Raw genomic sequence first — 17470 nt, forward strand, 5'->3', positions numbered from 1 at the left:
CTCTTTCCTTCCTCAGCCCCTTGCTCTTTAGGCTAAAGTTTGAATTTTTGTCACAATTCTTTAAGAACAACTTTTAAAATACATTGAAATGGAATAAGAGGTTCTTTTAAAGAGCTAAGAAACTTTGTGTAACCAGTGAGGGGTTAGGAAGGGGGCATCCTCCCTCACATACAAAAAGAGAGAAGATAATGAGGAATTTGTGAAGACAGTGAATAACAAAGTTGTATAATCTAACTGAATATCTCGGCTATGTATTCAAAAGCCGTTATCAGCGAAATACAGTGAAAGCAAATAAAAGAAAACAAAGTTACTTAAAAAATCAGAGCGATAAGACAAATTTTTAACTAAAAAAATAAAGTGATTTCTTTTTCTTAAGTCGAGGCTTCCTCACCTTACATAAGTTTAACCAAGACTTGCAAAAAAAAAAAGAGTTATTAATTCAAGCAACCTGGATTCATTAAAAATTCGAACAATTCTTTATTGCAATATTTGCTCTTGCACTGCTAATCTTGCATTTCTTTTGGGAGTGGGTTTATTTTGATTGGCTTCTAATTTTGTTTTATTGTACATTAAACTATTTCCAATATTTAAATTTGTGTTCAAAGTGTTGAGTCTGTACTCACCCAGTTCTTTATTTAGGGATGTATTATTATTTAATTGGAAAATGTCTTTGATCCCTCCTAATTCCTCCTTCGTTTTCCCCTAATATACGGAATGATTTATGTTCGTTTCAAGTTTTGATACTGCTCCTTAGTTTCAGTTGAAGTTTTTTATTTTATTTATTTATTTACTAAAGCCTTGCTTATGTATCTTGTTGATTAATATCTATTAATACTTAACAATGAAAAATCGGCATCTTCAGACATTTTTCAGCAGAAAGGGGGAATTTAGGGAAAAAACAGATGATTAATGGGAAAATATTGGAAATTATAGGAACTACCAGAAAGTTTTAAGGCATGATGGGGTAAGGTAACGGCTTTACCTCATCATGAATTATGGAGTTCTATCTTTAAATTCATACATAATAGCATGAATTAAGTTGTTTAGAGTGATAACAAATGGTAATTCACACTACCATCTACGTTATGGAGCTTAGATGTTTAAGTTACTTAATGCTTTACCCGGAATTTCTATATTTTTCAGATTGCACTACATATAATTATTAAAAATACTTAGAAAACAGCATTTGATAATATATTAGTTTATAACATTTTTTAATTTCAGAACCAAAAGAATAAATATACAGAAAATAAAAGAAGGAAACAAAACCAAACTAAAAAATTGAGCCAAATTTTCCTATTTGATTATGGAAAGGTCGTTCAGTTTTCAGTTTTTACTCTAAGATCCTTCCGTATTTTGTTTTTCTGCAGTTTTCCTCTGATTATAAATAATTTTTATCATGGATACTCATTCTTTCAATTAATATTTTTTTCTTGAATTTGTTTTTTAATATAAAATATAATTTATTTTATCAATCAGTTCATGGTAACGAAAGAAATAGCTCAATACTGGTTCAATAGTAACCGAAACTCTAAAAAACAGAATTTTGATATCAATAGATAAATCAAAAGAATTCGCTTTTTATGCTTTTCCAAATCTATAAGATTCTTTAAGTTTAATGTTAAGCATCCAAAACTACGAGCCTGAGAAACTTTGCCTGATTTTTAAAAAAGGGAAACACCACCAAAAATCCAAATGGAAATCACCCTATCAGATTCAATATATCAGAGAAACCAACTGCAGAGGTTTTAAGCTCCCATCTGCAAAAATGTGGGATATTGAATTTTGTGCCAGAAGAAAGGTCGTGGGTGCGTGTTTTTTGATGTTTTTCCCCCTGGGTTATTCGTATCGAACCAATGGTCCTATAATACCGGGAGAGAACTCATACGAGCGAAAATAAAAAGCTCTAGTGTCCTTTTTAAGCGAACAAAAAGATTGGAGGGCAACTAGCCTCCCTTCCACACTCCTTTTTCTAAAAAGAGGATAACTTACCCCCGCCACAGCCCCTGGGGAAAGGGCGGTAAGTTATGAAATTTGCCCATTGTTTACTTATAGCATCTATTATTGGGAAGTATACAGACATTTTATGGGTTTGGGGATACTTTTATGCTGGGGGGAGGGAGGGGGATTTTCCGCAAAGAGATTCTTCTGTGGGAGTTAATTATTCATGGAGGGCAAGCTGGATTTCCTGATATTAATTTAAAAACGATTAGAAATATAATAAAAAAAACAAGGTTTTTCAATTGAAAGTAAGAAGCAACATTAAAAGTTAAAACGAACAGAAATTATCCCTTATATGAGAGGTGTTGTCCCCTTCACAATACCTTGATCTTTACGCTAAAGTTTGATTTTGTGTCCCAATCTTTAGAGAATGACTCATGAAACACTAAGGCCGTTTAATTAAAATAAGAGGTTTTTTTCAAAAGTGCTAAAGAGAAATTAGTGCGAAAGGTAAAATAATGGGAAGGAGGCAAACCCTCATATGTGGAATAATTTCTGTTCGTTTTAAGTTTTAGCATTGCTCCTGAATTTCAGTTGAAAATTTTTTTTTTTTTAATTTCATACATAAATATAACATTTTCGGTATTGAAAATAGCAACCGATTGTTCAGGCCTCTGTTTAATAATAGTAACATTGTGCCACAAAAGAAAGTTCTAATCACACTTATTTTTAAAGATAATAAAGTTTAGCTAGTTATCTATTCGGACGACATCCTCGATATCAATACAATAGCATTCGGAATTGATGAAGATTTTTAAATTCTCGATATCGATTATAAAACATATTGGTCTTCAGTTTAACGGAAGCAAAACTGAATTCTTGGTATTTATTCACCAGTCACATTGCCCAACAAATGACCAGCTGGGTGAACATGCTATTGAGGCATATGTGAAGCATATAATGAACATATTATTAAAGATACGCTGACATACCTTGGTATACCGATTGGGTCAAATATTCGAGCCACGCGTCAACTTATGGAAGAATATTTTTGCCAGGAATTTTAGAAAAGCATAAGGTTTACTAGTTGCAATAAAGTTGAAGTTTAACCATCGTATCCCAGCTAGTTTATATAATACATTTGTTGTACTGCATTCACTCGCCCTTGTGGGAATTCGGTCTCTTCTTAGTACTACGGATATTAATGATATACGAATGTGCTTTTATAAGTATGCATATTTGCTACGGCTGTCTCTCCGGACTTATAATAGCTTCCTATCCTTGCGGCACGGAGTCCAGCGTCCGCGGTGCAGAAAAGAAACGAGAGATGCCAGAAGCAGATTATTGGTGAAAATACCCTTGAAATTGTCTTCCGATGGTCATGTGTAAGATTCCCAGAGTAACATTGCCCTTATTTATAATTTTCTTGTCAGTTCTTCATTGTTTTTTTGTTTTTTTTGTATTTGATAGGAGTTGTTCGCTTCTTTTTCTTTTTACTTCTTCCTATTCCGTCAGTGTTGTATTTTTAAATTTATGATGGGGAATAAAGTTATACATACATACAGCTTGTCATGAAATGATCATGAAATACAGTATTCAAACCCATTTGAAAATGTTACTCATTTGGTACATATAAAATTTTAAAAGAAATTCGGTTTCTATATTTATTTTTTCTAGGATCTTTTGGAGCGTGTTTAGTTGCTTAATCAATGGTTTTTATCCTGGACCAGGTTTACCCCAATTCTTTGAAGTTTAGTGTTAAATTTGAAGCAATACGACACCCCTACCCACCCTTTCTTACAAGCTACCGATACGGATCCTTAATGGGACTATTTTTTGTGTATTTAATTATATGTCTACTATTATATCCAGATGGAGTTACACACATTTATCAAAGGCTTATGTAAATTTACAGTAATGATTCTAAGAGTGGTTAATAATTTGAATGGTCGTCTTTAACGTGTATGCAAGGATATAAATCCGTTTTTTAATGGGGTCATTAATTTAAGAGGATTCACATGATAATACAACATTAAGACTTTTACCAGCTAAACAAGGCAAAAAACTGCTTGAAGAAGACATAGCGCTACCTATGAAAAGCCGTTTAAAGCTCAAAATAGATAACAGCTAAATAATTTTTTAATACTGCGTTGAATATTCTTCTAATTAAAAATGAAATGATGCTGAATTTACAGGTGCTAAATTTATCATTTTATTCTTTTAATCTACGCAGTATTAAAAAATTCAAGAACAGTTGGTGAACTTTTTAAGTCAATGAACCTGTAACTTGCTTTGACCCAGAAGTGATTATTTTGCTTAGTATAAAAGCAGTTTGTTTTAATTTTGATAAGTCAGTAACTCTACTGATGATGATGACCGACTGTGTCATCAAAATATTTAGAGTCTGTGTTTTATATTTTCGTTTCACTGTCTAATAAACGGACCTATCCCTATTTGGAATTCTTATTGTTTTCGGAATAGAAAAGGCAGTGTCGTCACGGAGAATAAAGTAAAGTAGAGTATTCTTGGTTAAGCTAGTTCAATAGAGGTAAAGGGGCAGACCCTTTTAAAAGATGTCGAGGTAATGGGACAAACCTGAATGTTGTTTGCTGAATACACGCGAAATGAAAGTTTGTTCATGAAAATGGGATTTTGCTAGTTTAAGGTATTTAATTTAGACGAATTTCTACTGTTAACTGGTTAGGATCTAACTAATTTTAAAATTAGCACTAGCTGTTTTTCAGTATCCAGTTCTATTGTGAATACAATACAATTGTGACACAATACATACCTGTTTCAGTTGAAGAAGTAGCTCCCTATTCAGTGTACAATTCTATTGTGAATACAGTACAGTTCTGACTACATACATATTTCAGTTGAAGAAGTAGCCTCCTATTCGGTGTACAGTTCTATTGTGAATACAGTACAGTTCTGACTACATACCTGTTTCAGTTGAAGAAGTAGCTCCCTATTCAGTGCACAGTTCTATTGTGAATACAGTGTAGTTCTAACATACAATATACCTGTTTCAGTTGAAGGAGTAGCTCCCTATTCAGTGTACAGTTCTATTATGAATACAGTGCAGTTATGACATACTACATACATGTTTCAGTTGAAGAAGTAGCTTCCCATTCAGTGTACAGTTCTATTGTGAATACAGTACAGTTGTGACTACATACCTGTTTCAGTTGAAGAAGTAGCTCCCTATTCAGTGTACAGTTCTATTGTGAATACAGTGTAGTTCTAACATACAACATACCTGTTTCAGTTGAAGGAGTAGCTCCCTATTGGTGAGATCCACCTTCGTACATCTAATTAACTTTACAGCGACTGCATTTCCCTGGAATAAAGAGAAAATAAAGCTTCCTTTAACAAATGATTTTCATTCTATTAAAGTGATAGAATCCTACTACCAATAGCAAAGTTACGATTGGTCAAATTAGCGGATTTACCAGGGGAATGTGTGATGATATTTGTAAGAATCCGGCACGGCTACGCGGCAGGCTTGTATGAATTGATTCAGATTGTCGCTTGTCTTTTAACTGCAGACAACGGAAACTTCTTCTTTATGTCATGGCGTCACCATAGGTTTGATACAACCACATTGGGAAAAAAGCGAATTCTTCCTCAAGCCTGTGACCTATTTGGATCGTTTTTTTGGCCAAATTTGTCAATATGCCAGTAATAATAGAAAAAAACTATGTAGCCGATTTCGAGGTCGGGCCCAGCCACTCGGCACGCGACAGCTTTGTATATGTTGATTTTAGTTGTCGCTTGTCTTCTAACTGCAAATAATGTGAATTTCTTCCTGATGTCTTGGCGTCAGGTTAGGCTTGATGCAACCACCCTGGGAAAAACAATACTAAAAAGGCATATAAATTGAACAAAAAGATGTTTTGAATAAATACACAGTTGCTCGTTTGATGGAAGTATATATATATTCGTTATTCTTTTGTTTTAAGTCATGAGGTGTCAAATAAGCAATAACAACTTAGTTAAGAAGGTCTGGCGTGAATTCAATTCCTCCTTCCTGTTAATATATCAAAGAATCATCCATTTTATAGGATTTGTTTTCTTCTGGAACTCGTAGTGATTTTCACCGTTGCTTCTCTTCTAACCGCAGATTTTATTAACGATTCGATGTATTTATTGTGATACTGGTTGTCAAATCTCTTCTAGCCTCAGATTTTGCTTAAGCTTCATTTTTGTGCATCATTACCTCTGACTTTTTTTCCGTGCCTTTTACTGATTCGGTTCGGATTCATTAAAAATCTTGTATTGCAAAGCCTATGCCCCCTGAAATATCTAAAATACGCATTGGCATTAATCATCGTTTTATTCTTAGTGTCAAGCAATAGGGTGGCAAATCAGAAATTTCAATTGAGTTAAGAAATTCTGTCGTGAATTCGATTCCTCCTTCCTGCTTATCCTTTACGGACACTAATATAATACATCCCTTATTTAACTATAACTTTCTGCAAAGCAGTTTGTCTTCTGTAATTTTGCGAGCGTCATAGATACTAAAACCGATACGACCAATACTAGGGGGAAAATGATGTAATTTATGCTCTTGAAATGTGCTCCTAAATATGACGTCTCTCATATGATTTTGCTTCAAAAATCAAGACTCTAATCGAATTTTCTCAAAATTGTGACCTGTTCAAGTGTTTTTTTTCAGGCCAGAAAAGCAGGGGTACCAATTTCCCCCCAAACCATATGGAGCCTTTTTCGAGACTAAATACATAAATGTATACATAAATAAACAAGGATTGCTCGTTTTGAGAGGGTAGAGTAGATACAAGAGTCTGAAAAAGTATTGTATCTTAGTCCTTTGATAAATAGTTAACAAGTGTAGCTGAGTAAATAATGAATTTTTTTATATTTTAAGTAGAGGAAACGATAATTTTGTGACAAGGAAAATGTTGTGAAAGTTCCTTTTTCTAAACTGTTTAAAAAAACAAACATTTTTGACTTTGTTCTTGTCAGAGAAACTCCACTAAATAACCTCTTATCCCCCCCCCGAAAATCTAAGTGTAGCTCCAAGTTAAACACCGAGTTCCTTTATCTTATTTTTTTTTTTTAATTGGGATTATGAATGACCAGCTGATGAAAAATAGGTAGAAAAAAAGAATTTGAAGTTTTTATAATTAGCTTTCTCGTTTGTTTTATTATCTATCCAGTTGTGATCACAAGTACAAAGGGAGTGACTGCCCCTTCAACTGCCACAAAAGTATAACTTAGGGCTTTCCTCGTCCAAATAAATTAGTATTCTTATAAATAAACTGTAGTTTTCACAATAAGAGGGGATATTTCATTTCTTTGGCACCCGTAATGCGCGCTATATTCTATATTCATTTATTTACAAGTAAAAATATATATATTTGTCCTGCATTTTTTCTAATGAAGGTAAGAATAGATTAAATCCGTTTTCATCTGAATGTTCATTTAATACATCTGAAGCATCTTTTTCGGAAGATTTGAAAACAATGGCCTAGAAAACATTTTTTTGGGCCTTAGGTACTCCCTTTCCCCATCAAAGAATATGCTGTCCTCCATCTAAAAGCTGATACGCAACCATACGATACTCTATAATCATCAGTAGAAACCATCTCGTTAAACGGTCCATAACAGCCTATTCTCTTATGGATGCATTTATGTTTAGGGACGAGAATGGCATGCCACTATGGCATCTGAGACCGCAAGGTTATATAAATAACAAAATTTATTCTTAAGAGCAGACAAAATGCAAGAAACCGTGATTTTGTTGTGATGTACTATTGAAATATTAAAAAAAAACTTTCCAATATTTCTCTTTTTTTTTTAATTTGTTTATAAGAAATGTCAGCAAATCCCTTCCGTTTAGGAAGAGAAATGGAGCCCAAGTTATGCGTAATCCAGTCTAAACTAGCCTAAATTAAAAAAAAAATCCACTTTTATGCTGATTTCAAATATTTAGAATTGATTAATATCATACAAAAATAACTTCTTAGGTCACACTGCCTTTCCCTTTTCAAATTTCAACGAATGAAACTATAAAAAAGAGTATACATTTTAAACAGAGATAGTTGACAAAACTGTCATGTTTTAAACAAAGTTATATGTCTTTGTTTAAAATAGATAGATCGATAGATTTCAAAAGCCCAAGGGCCATAAACACAAAAAAAAAGATAAAACAAGATCATTAATAAAACAAACTAGAAAACGATATAAACCTAATCTGCAAACCACCTAACTCAATCATTGAATTTTTTGTCTTCTTTCTAAACATTTATCTATAAACACACCAACTGGAGTCATTGTGGTTGGATTACTACTTTGTGGAATACCAGGAAGTAGCAAGTCAATCCCATGTAAATATTTTCCCCTTAAATCAAAGAGCACATTATTTTTCCCTTAAATCAAAAGGCACTTTCGGAGAAAATGGTCCAAATCTTCGTCCTCATCTTACCAAAGGGGGAAAGCATGCCGCCCTTCAGGAACCATTCTCTTTTTATCAAGCACCTTTTACCTGCTCTGGATTTGGCCGTTATACCCGTTTTCAGGTACAATATTATACCCGTTTTTTCTCATTTTCATTTGTTGACATTAATTTTGCACTTATCCATAAACAGATGTTTATATATTTAGAGTTATTCCGTTTATTCATTTTGTTTTCTTCCGGGAGCTGATCAAATGATGGATCTTATCGTAATACTGTAACATATACAATATTGAAAATATGAAACTCTTTTCCTATCTCTCCCTTTTTTAAAATTTATCTAGAAAACCTATCGGCATTCTTCTACGATAGCAGATGATGTATGTGGAGCTAATTTATTTCCAATAGACGTGCCTGATCAATCTGACAGAAGATTCAAAATAATGGGGCTGACACATTTGGGAAAAAGGGGGATATAAGAACTCTAGTTTGATGTCTGATAAGGCACGGGACTATCCATGACTGAACAAAACTTTTCTTAAAATTACAAGTTTCTGCAGCGGTCAAAGCGAAAATAGAAAAATTTAGGATGTTAAATACATCCTTCAATTTATCTGAAGAATGTATTGAAGGGCAGACAAAACAATTATAAAGGTTAGAGTACCAAGGACAGTGAAAATAAAATCTGATTGCTTGAATTGTTTAAGTGTAAATTTACGCATAAATATGTCTTAAAAACTTGGGAATAAATTTTTTTTATGAAACCATCTTATATATGCAGCTAAGTAGCTTTTGGTAATAGTGGATACCAAATTTAGAAAAGAAATGCGAGTAAAACATAATTATGAGAGAGAGAGAGATATACATTTATTAAAAAAAGAAAACAAACACTATTCGCCTTTCGCCTGCCAAGAAAGGCAATAAGCTTGAAAGGGCAAGCGAGGTTATCACTCTCAGCTAATTAAAATAACATTCATACCTTGCTACTCAACACACAAGAAACTTATCTGATGAAGGACTAAAGGAAAAAATAGAGACAGAGGAAAAGACAAGAAGTAGATAGAAAGAAAGAAAAAAAAAAGCAAAGTAAATCGGGGAAATACCTTAAATAGAATGAAAACCTGGAGCGGAAGTAACACCAAATTCACTCACGAGATAAAAGAAACTTCTTTGCCCGTGACTTGAAAGCCGGAAGACTAGTCGCATTTTTCACACACTCGGGCACTATATTCCAAATATGGGGACCATAATGGCGAATCACAAAAGATGCCCGAGTGGTGCTCCTAAACTCATGAGTTAAGTCATCAGCTTTTCTTGCATTATGATCATGAAGGTCTCTATTAAAAGTAAAAATATTTTCAAAAGCAGGGGTGAGCAGCTGATTCAAATATTTATACGAGAAAATCGCGACATGGTAATCTCGAATTTGGGATACATCCATTAACTTATTCTTTTTAAAATGCTCATAAGCAGGAACCTCATCAGAATCATCAAATTCAGATAATAATTTTACAGCTCTATTCTGAAGTTACGGAAGGTTTAGTTGTGCTTTTACTTATGAAAAGCACCGTCATATTAGCCATTTAATTTGCTTACTTATTTACACGGTTCAGCGTGGCAACACGCTGAACCGTGGTAAATGTGGAACTGTCCAAAAAAATTTCAAAGAAGCATCTTAGAAGGTCGCAGATTTCTGGGAACTTCCTGGGAGGGTGTAAAGAGAGAGGCTTTGAATTGATTGGGATGGAGGAGGAGCGTACACAGTTGTGTCAGCTTCAGGCAGCTTGATATTGCGGTGAGCTGTTAGTAGTAGTAGTAGAAAACTGGTCTAGGGGCAAAAAATGCTTGTATCTTGATGTCCTTGGTACTATAGCGCTTAGTTTCGGGATTTGTCTGTCATTTGTTTGGATTACACCAATTGTTCTGATGAATCCTAGTGTTTGACCTCAAGTTGTCCTATTGGAAAATGTATTAGGGAACTCCAGACTGTTCCCCAATTCTACTCGTAGAAAACGTGGACAGACTGTTTGATATCTTCCTTTTGTGACAAAATCAAACCTGAATATTTATGAAATCAAAGTTTAAAACTATCATCTCTCAGCTGTGTATTTTCTTTTAACAAAAAATTCAAACAATCAAAGGTAACAGACTGTAAGTAAGGAGCACTGTATATAATTATTATAACAGTAAGATCACCGTTCAGTGAATTTTAATTACTACATTCTCGGTGCGCACTAACAGCTCCTCCCATTTAATCTGCCATCAGCGGTCTAGTGTATATTACCCTGGAACACGTATTTTCAAAGAAACTTTCTCAAAATGCCTTTGAAACCAACTCGAGACTTCGAAACCTACTTGTAATTCCTGAAAACATCTAATAATAATTCCACTATTAATTATCAATTGTTATGTATGTATCGAAATTAATTAATTTAAAATCTAAATTCTTTAAAATTTAGTGTTACGAAGGTAAAGCTAAGTTTCGCGTTCAAGAGATATCGGACTTGTTGTTGTTGTTGTTTGGGGTTTGACGCGTTCGACCAATCGGTCATATGCGTTTATCGGACTTGTCTACCTGTGAAAAAATCGAATGTCCCTTATGTTTATGCTTGTTCAAATGTTCTCCGGAGCACGTGCGTCTCGGTCAGACTCTGTATAATGGTTGAGATGCGCAATGATCATACTGTATTATATTTATATACAGTGGTAAGGAGCGACTCGGCCCAACAGTAACCAAAATTTGTAAAAATGGATTTTTATAATAATTAGTACATAAAAAGAATTGACTTTTAGACTTCCGGAAATCGTTTGCGGAATTATTTTTATATAATAATAATATATTGAAAACCCGTCGTATACAGTAAATGTACAATGACAGAGTATACAAAAATGCGAAAAGAGGAAAAGAAAACATAATAAAAAAACCCAAAAAAACAAAAAAACAAAAAAAAACAACAACAAAAGCAACAAGTTCTTAATAGTATACAAAACAGTATGAAAAGAGGAAACAGAAAGATAACGTACTCAAAAATTATAACAGAAACAGCAACTTCTTCAAAAATAGCAACAAGGACAACAACTTCTGAAATGAGGACAGGAAAAAAAAGGGGAAACAAGAGGGAAAATTAAACAAACAAACTTGCCCACTCGTTCTTTAGAATTGCTGGTTTTATTTTTTATCGGCTAATAAGTGTCTCAACAGCTAGATTTGGGTCCGCTAGGTTGTAGCGCCGAAAAAGAAAACAATTTTTTGTCCAAGCTGGCAATTTTAGTAAGTACTTGGCAAAACGGAAAAACAAAGAGAGGATTTTAGACTTTTCACGGTTTGCCAATAATTACCAGAAAGGGGTCACACGTAATATATGTGGCAGAGCGGTAGCGTTGTAAATACTTGTCAATAGTGGACGGTTAAATCTCAGAATTGAATTAACGATCAAAGCATAGGAGCTGGAAATTCGCCGTTCAAGATGTGAGATCAGGAGGAAGCGGGTATGCTGTAATGTGGTACCTATTGGCAGCCCCAGATATACTATTTTATCAACAGGTTTTACTGAGCAATCACCTAGTGTGACATTAGTAGGAGGGTCATTCTTCCAATTGTAAAGCAAGACTTCCGACTTTTGAGAGTTAAATCTCAGACCGATTTTCTCGTTATTGGACTGTAGACATGAGAATATTTCTGAAAGGCGGTTAAGCGTCCGGCTGAGATTCAGCGTGTCATCAGCATAGCATACTAGGGAGATGTCAATGGAACTGAGAATGCATGATAAAGGACAGCTGTTATGAGGCTCAATAATGTAGTTGTTGAAGAAAATGGGGGACAAAACTGCCCTCTGATGGGTACCTTTACGGACTGGTATCAAAGTTGACTGAGGGGCTGGCGAAAGGCCTTTATCGGGAGGGAGCTTGAGTCGCACGCGAAGGCGAGAGTAAAGATCACGGATAGCCTGGATGATATTTGAGTTCGCTCCTCTTTTAGCTGATTTCAGCAACATAAGCGCATGAATCCATGAATCAACCACTCTCTGCAGGTCTATGCCTCCGATCGCTAGGCTTTCTCCTGGTTTGTGTGAATCCAGCATGTCGTGCATATGCAACGACATGGAGCGCTTCAGCACAACCAATACCGCGGTGAAAACCGAATTGTCTTGGGGGACTGCAACACAGTTTCTCAAACTCATCTGCGAATAAAAGTTCAAATAACTTGCAAAGAGAGGTAGCAATCGTGATTGAACGGAAAGAGGAGCATTGCATGGTAATTTTTCCTTTTTTAGGAACTGGCGTAAGACCTCCAATTGAGAAAGTGGTTGGGACAATACCCTGAATGAGGATAATCTGCATCAGGAGAGTTACGTGACTAATGAGAACGGGCCCACCACTTTTTAGATGGAGTGCGCTGATCTCATCAATCCCGAAAGATTGTTTAGGTTTTAGTCGAGAGATGGCCTTGCATATAGCTCCCTCTGTTACGATATAATCACCTTGAGGACAACTATCTAAGAAGTCGTCCAACTCAGTTCGTATCTTTCGTTGAGGGCTGGGTCAGGAGGCAAAAATTCTGACCCACAGTACGCGTAGCATTCAGAATCAGAGATAGCAGATCCGGACAAAGACTCGTCACTTTTAGAGGACAGTAAACGCAAAAGGAGAGAAGGATTAATTTTGGCCCTTGCAGATCCGATATCAATCATCTTTTTTCTGTGAGCTTTTAGCTCCTTCGCGAATTTTCTTTTTGTGAGCGGGCGGATTGAATTGACTACCCCCAAACGGGGTCGTCCACAAGAAATCCAAAGCTGAAGCCAAAATTTAGACTTAGAATGGGTATCTACTAAATCTGGATTTTCAGACCAGCCAGGAAGGGTAGGATGACGGGGTCTACTTAGAGGGACGGCAGCTTTTTCAGCATAGCGAAGGGCCTGGCCAATTTCTGCACAATAAATATCGACTGATAGTTGTGTTTCCTCCTTTGAGAGAGCAGTTAATCTAGAGAGAAGATGGAAAGGGACACGGATCTTACTAAGGACTCTGGTGGCTTCTTCTTGAAATAAAACGGGGTTAATTTTACGCCAATCACGGTGAGACCTAGGAGGAGTTTTCGAAGTTGTTTACGTTTGTGTATCTGAGCTGTGGCAAGGAATCTCGGCTGAGAACTGTATTGGTAAGTGATCCTATAGCTGAAAATCATGCACAACCTTGACAGGCGAAATCCTGAGATTTGCGGACGCGACGACGTGATCGAGATCTGATGTAAACATTGAGGTGTGTACGTCTTTAAAATTTAAATCTTTACACTTAAGATCAAACTGGTCTCCAAAAATACTAAGCAACAACGTAGAACGTAAAGACCTAGATAAGAGCGGTTCATTCAAATCGCAATTAAAGTCACCAACTAATATGTATTGAAGGCTTAAGGATCTAATACGGTTAACACACTGGCCAAGTTTATCACTAGAATAAGTAAAAGCACGCTCCGAACGCTCATCATGGTAATTTATAGGCAAATATACATTTATAAAAACACAGCCCTGAACACGAATCGCTAGAAAATTATGATTGACTTTAAATACACTAGATCTTAGAGTCGAACGAACGAGAGTTCGTATGTCTTACTATCTCTTTGGCAGCACATTTTTTAAGGGGGTTTTGTTTCAACTGAAAGTAAAGAGTAACATTAAAACTTATAACAAAGGGATGCTAATGCGTATATGGAAAGCTGAGCCCTCCTCAATTTTCCGCTCGTTATAGTAAAGTTTTTTTTAGTGCTTTAATAAAAGCTACTTATTCCAATTCAACGGCCGTTGTTTATCAGCAGTTGTTCTCAAAGAATGGGGACAAAACGTCAAATTGTTCATTTGAAGTTTTAATTTTGGTTGTTTTGGTTTAATTTTGGTTGGAAGTTTAAATTTGGCTCCTTTCTTTTGGTTGAAAAACTTGTTGGTTTTTTTTAAATGAGCTGTAAAAGTAGCAAGTTACGATGTATATAAATAAAAGAGTCGGTAGTATTAGGGATTGACGAGGAGGTTAGTCAATGTGTGCAGGAGAAAAGTATATTGCTCAACTTTGTTTGATGAAGGACAGGGGTATATTTCAAATGAGGGGTTAATAAGGCCTAGAAACCTGAAAATTTACAAATTAATGACGGAATAAATATTAAAAAAAAACTAAGAAGACGTTTCTGAATTCGTTTAGATAGAAACTTTATTGCCTGTTTGGAGTTTCTTACAAATCTCTTACAAGCAGTGGCGGATCCAAGGGGGTATGGGAGAGACCCCGGGCCCCACAATTTTTTCTGGCGCCCTTTCCTTCTTTTCTTTTTTATCTGTTTCGCTCTTTTTTAAAATAAACTAGTCAATTTTGTCTATTACGCACCCTTGTCACATTAGGTCCCAATGTGAAGGCCCAGAAATATATTCCTGCCTAAGTACCCGGATAAAATAATCAAAGTTGAAGTATGAGACCTAAGACAATTTACGAGTGGTTTTTACCAGAGGTTGTGAAGAAAAATAAAATTTTTACTATATTTTTTTTGCCCCTTTCTTCCTTTCATTATTTTTTGTGGATTCGATGGTTTTTCGTTTTACCAATTTAACCTTTCATTGTTTTGACTTGAATTGAAGTTTCCCTTGACTCTCCCGATTAATTTTTCTTGTAAGATATTAGACACGCAATTCATTAAATAGTTGGCAACAATGTTCTCCTTAAACATAGTACTTCTGGGTAATGCTTGGATACCATGTTTTCTGTTCATCAGATTTATAGACACAGGGGGTGTGTCTGGGATCAGTTTTTAACATTCCCTGCTATTCTTAGCTCCTTTTTACTCAGTCCCAAATTCACTTCTGTTGTTTGTGTTTTTGACCAGGGTTGTGATCAGGTCAAAATAAATACCTATCAGCTTGAAAGAAAAATTGCTAAGATATTCAAGGGGCAGCTTCATTAAATAGTTAAACCTAATATTTTTGGGCAATGCTTGGAAACTAGGCTTTTTGGTCATTGGATGTATGGGCACAGGGCTATGGGCTATATCCATGAGTCCAGTTTGTAAAACTCACTGCCATTCTTAGTTCCTTACTATTCAGCCCTACTTTTACTTCTGCTGTTTGTGTTTTAACTAGGGTTTTGATCATGTCAAAAATAATATTACTATCATCTTGAGAGAAAAATCACTATATCAGCGAGAAATTTGCTAAAAATATAGTTTGTTCTCTTTATTCTTGAAAGCAGCAGCACATTTTGGACTCCTTAAGCTTTAAGAAAAATTCTAAAGCGCTTTTCAAAATTGTGATAAAAGGGGCTCAACATAGACACCAAAAGAAACCGAACAAAGACCAAATTAACATAAAGACCAAATTAGAATTTTCATCTGGCCGGGGACTAACCACAGATACGGATATTATCAAGTCTTGTATGCTATATGCAGGTGGAATGCTAGTTCTATAGTGCAGATCAAATTGCTTTGATGCGATCGTACAAGTGAATGTAATTCGATCAGAAATGTGATATTATAGGGTACCCTACATCACGTCTTTCAACCTGGCGGAAAGATCTCGTCGCGTGAAAAAACTAAAAAGAACTAATTACGTGCTTGTATGCAGTGTCCACTCAAGACTAGAATACCACTATTAACTTTATTCTGAATTAAAAGTTTCTGTGATTTTTCCATTTTTGCGTTATTCGCTGTCCTTGCAAACTTTGAAAAAGTCACTAAAAATAGTAATAAATCCCTAGAGGCGGCAGGTCCGTTCTAATGGCAAAAAACTATGTTTAATTTTTAACGAAGAATGTTTCAAAGAGTACTTGTACGAAATTCATTCTCAAATAACTCCAAAATGACCCCTCAGGGCAATAGATAGAACATAGCGAGTCCACAAAGTCTCTTCACTTTTCAAAGACTCGTCCCAAAGCTGTACCGCAGCGACAACATTCCAGTACTAACGAAGTCTTAACCGTCCTTCGATCTACGTAACTGAAATTTTGGAATCGATATTGTGCTTATTCTGCCGTCCGGGGTAGTAAGGAAATAATGATAGAATTTAGAAACGTACCTTAAAAACTGCAGTTTGTATGTAAACATGCCGGTCAAACTTCCCGGTTGATAGCTGATAATCAGCTATGTCATAACTCTGAAAAGTAAGAAAATAAGCTGAATGATAATATACAAAACTTTTACAAATAAAATTAAAAGCAGTCAAATAATTTTAGAAAGTAAAAAAATTAACAAATAATTTTCCAGACTATTTTTTCTGACAACCATGTCTCACATTTTGTTCATTTCTATTTTTGAAAATCTATTTTTGCATCCATAATAATTTCTGTTCAGTTGTAGCTTGACTTCTTACATGAATTAATTTTTGCTGGGCTCAAGTTGTAGCATCACTCTTTTTGTAGCATCACTATTTTTCGTGTAGAGGCTCGGTCGTATAAAATTTAGTTCAAAATAGAGTAAATTAAAAGATTTCTGGTAACTCCTTTGAAGCCATTTAACCAGCCTGAAGTAATAGCCCATCGCCCATCGCCCTTGCCATCGCCCTATGTTCAGTGTTGCCAAACTTTGAAGAAAACATCCCTCAACGATCGCCCAATCTTTCAAATTGATTACAGTGTTGCCAAATTTAGTCTCCTTTAAACTAAAGGACTATTAAAAGTACTTTAACACAATTGACTCACAGCAGAAAAGATTCTAAGGGGTCAGACACTACTTTTTGGGACTAAACCTTATCTGCTTGACTAGTAGCTCATTTTAAAGCCCATTTTTTGCTGATTCATAATATATACGTCTTACCACGTTTAAAAGTATTGGATTCAATTTAGTTCCCAAATAAAGTTTTTTTTAAGAAATTCAAAATCCTTGTCTTACAAAAAAGCGGGCGATGGCCTTGCTTTGGCTTATTATGTCCTATACAGTGTTTTTATGAATTGAAAAACAATTTACCATAACATTAAGTATTTCCTTCATTGCTACAGCTCTTTGTGACTTTTTTATTTAACCAGAGCGATTTTCTTATCGCCTTAGTCTTAAAATTCCAGCCATAAGGTCAAAGAATGAGAAAAAGATTCCTATTCTTCTCAAAACGTGTAGTGCTATCATCAGACGGATGAGACGTTTGAAAT

The 17470-nt window shown here is 35.2% G+C and overlaps 1 protein-coding gene across 1 annotated transcript in view; it reads right to left on the minus strand.

Annotated features, from left to right (window-relative positions):
* The window catches only part of LOC148948201 (atrial natriuretic peptide receptor 2-like), a 95525-nt gene that overhangs the window by 46807 nt on the left and 31248 nt on the right, over window positions 1–17470 (minus strand). Inside the window, exons 3-4 of the mRNA XM_089094579.1 lie at window positions 16405–16482; window positions 5201–5281 (exon numbers count right to left, since the gene is read on the minus strand). Coding sequence (XP_088950705.1) covers window positions 5201–5281; window positions 16405–16482 — 159 coding nt within the window. The remainder of the gene's footprint in view (window positions 1–5200; window positions 5282–16404; window positions 16483–17470) is intronic.

This window comes from Artemia sp. Qi Xiang Cuo, chromosome 9 (assembly GCF_049724085.1).
Source record: "Artemia sp. Qi Xiang Cuo chromosome 9, ASM4972408v1, whole genome shotgun sequence".
Taxonomy (NCBI): domain Eukaryota; kingdom Metazoa; phylum Arthropoda; class Branchiopoda; order Anostraca; family Artemiidae; genus Artemia; species Artemia sp. Qi Xiang Cuo.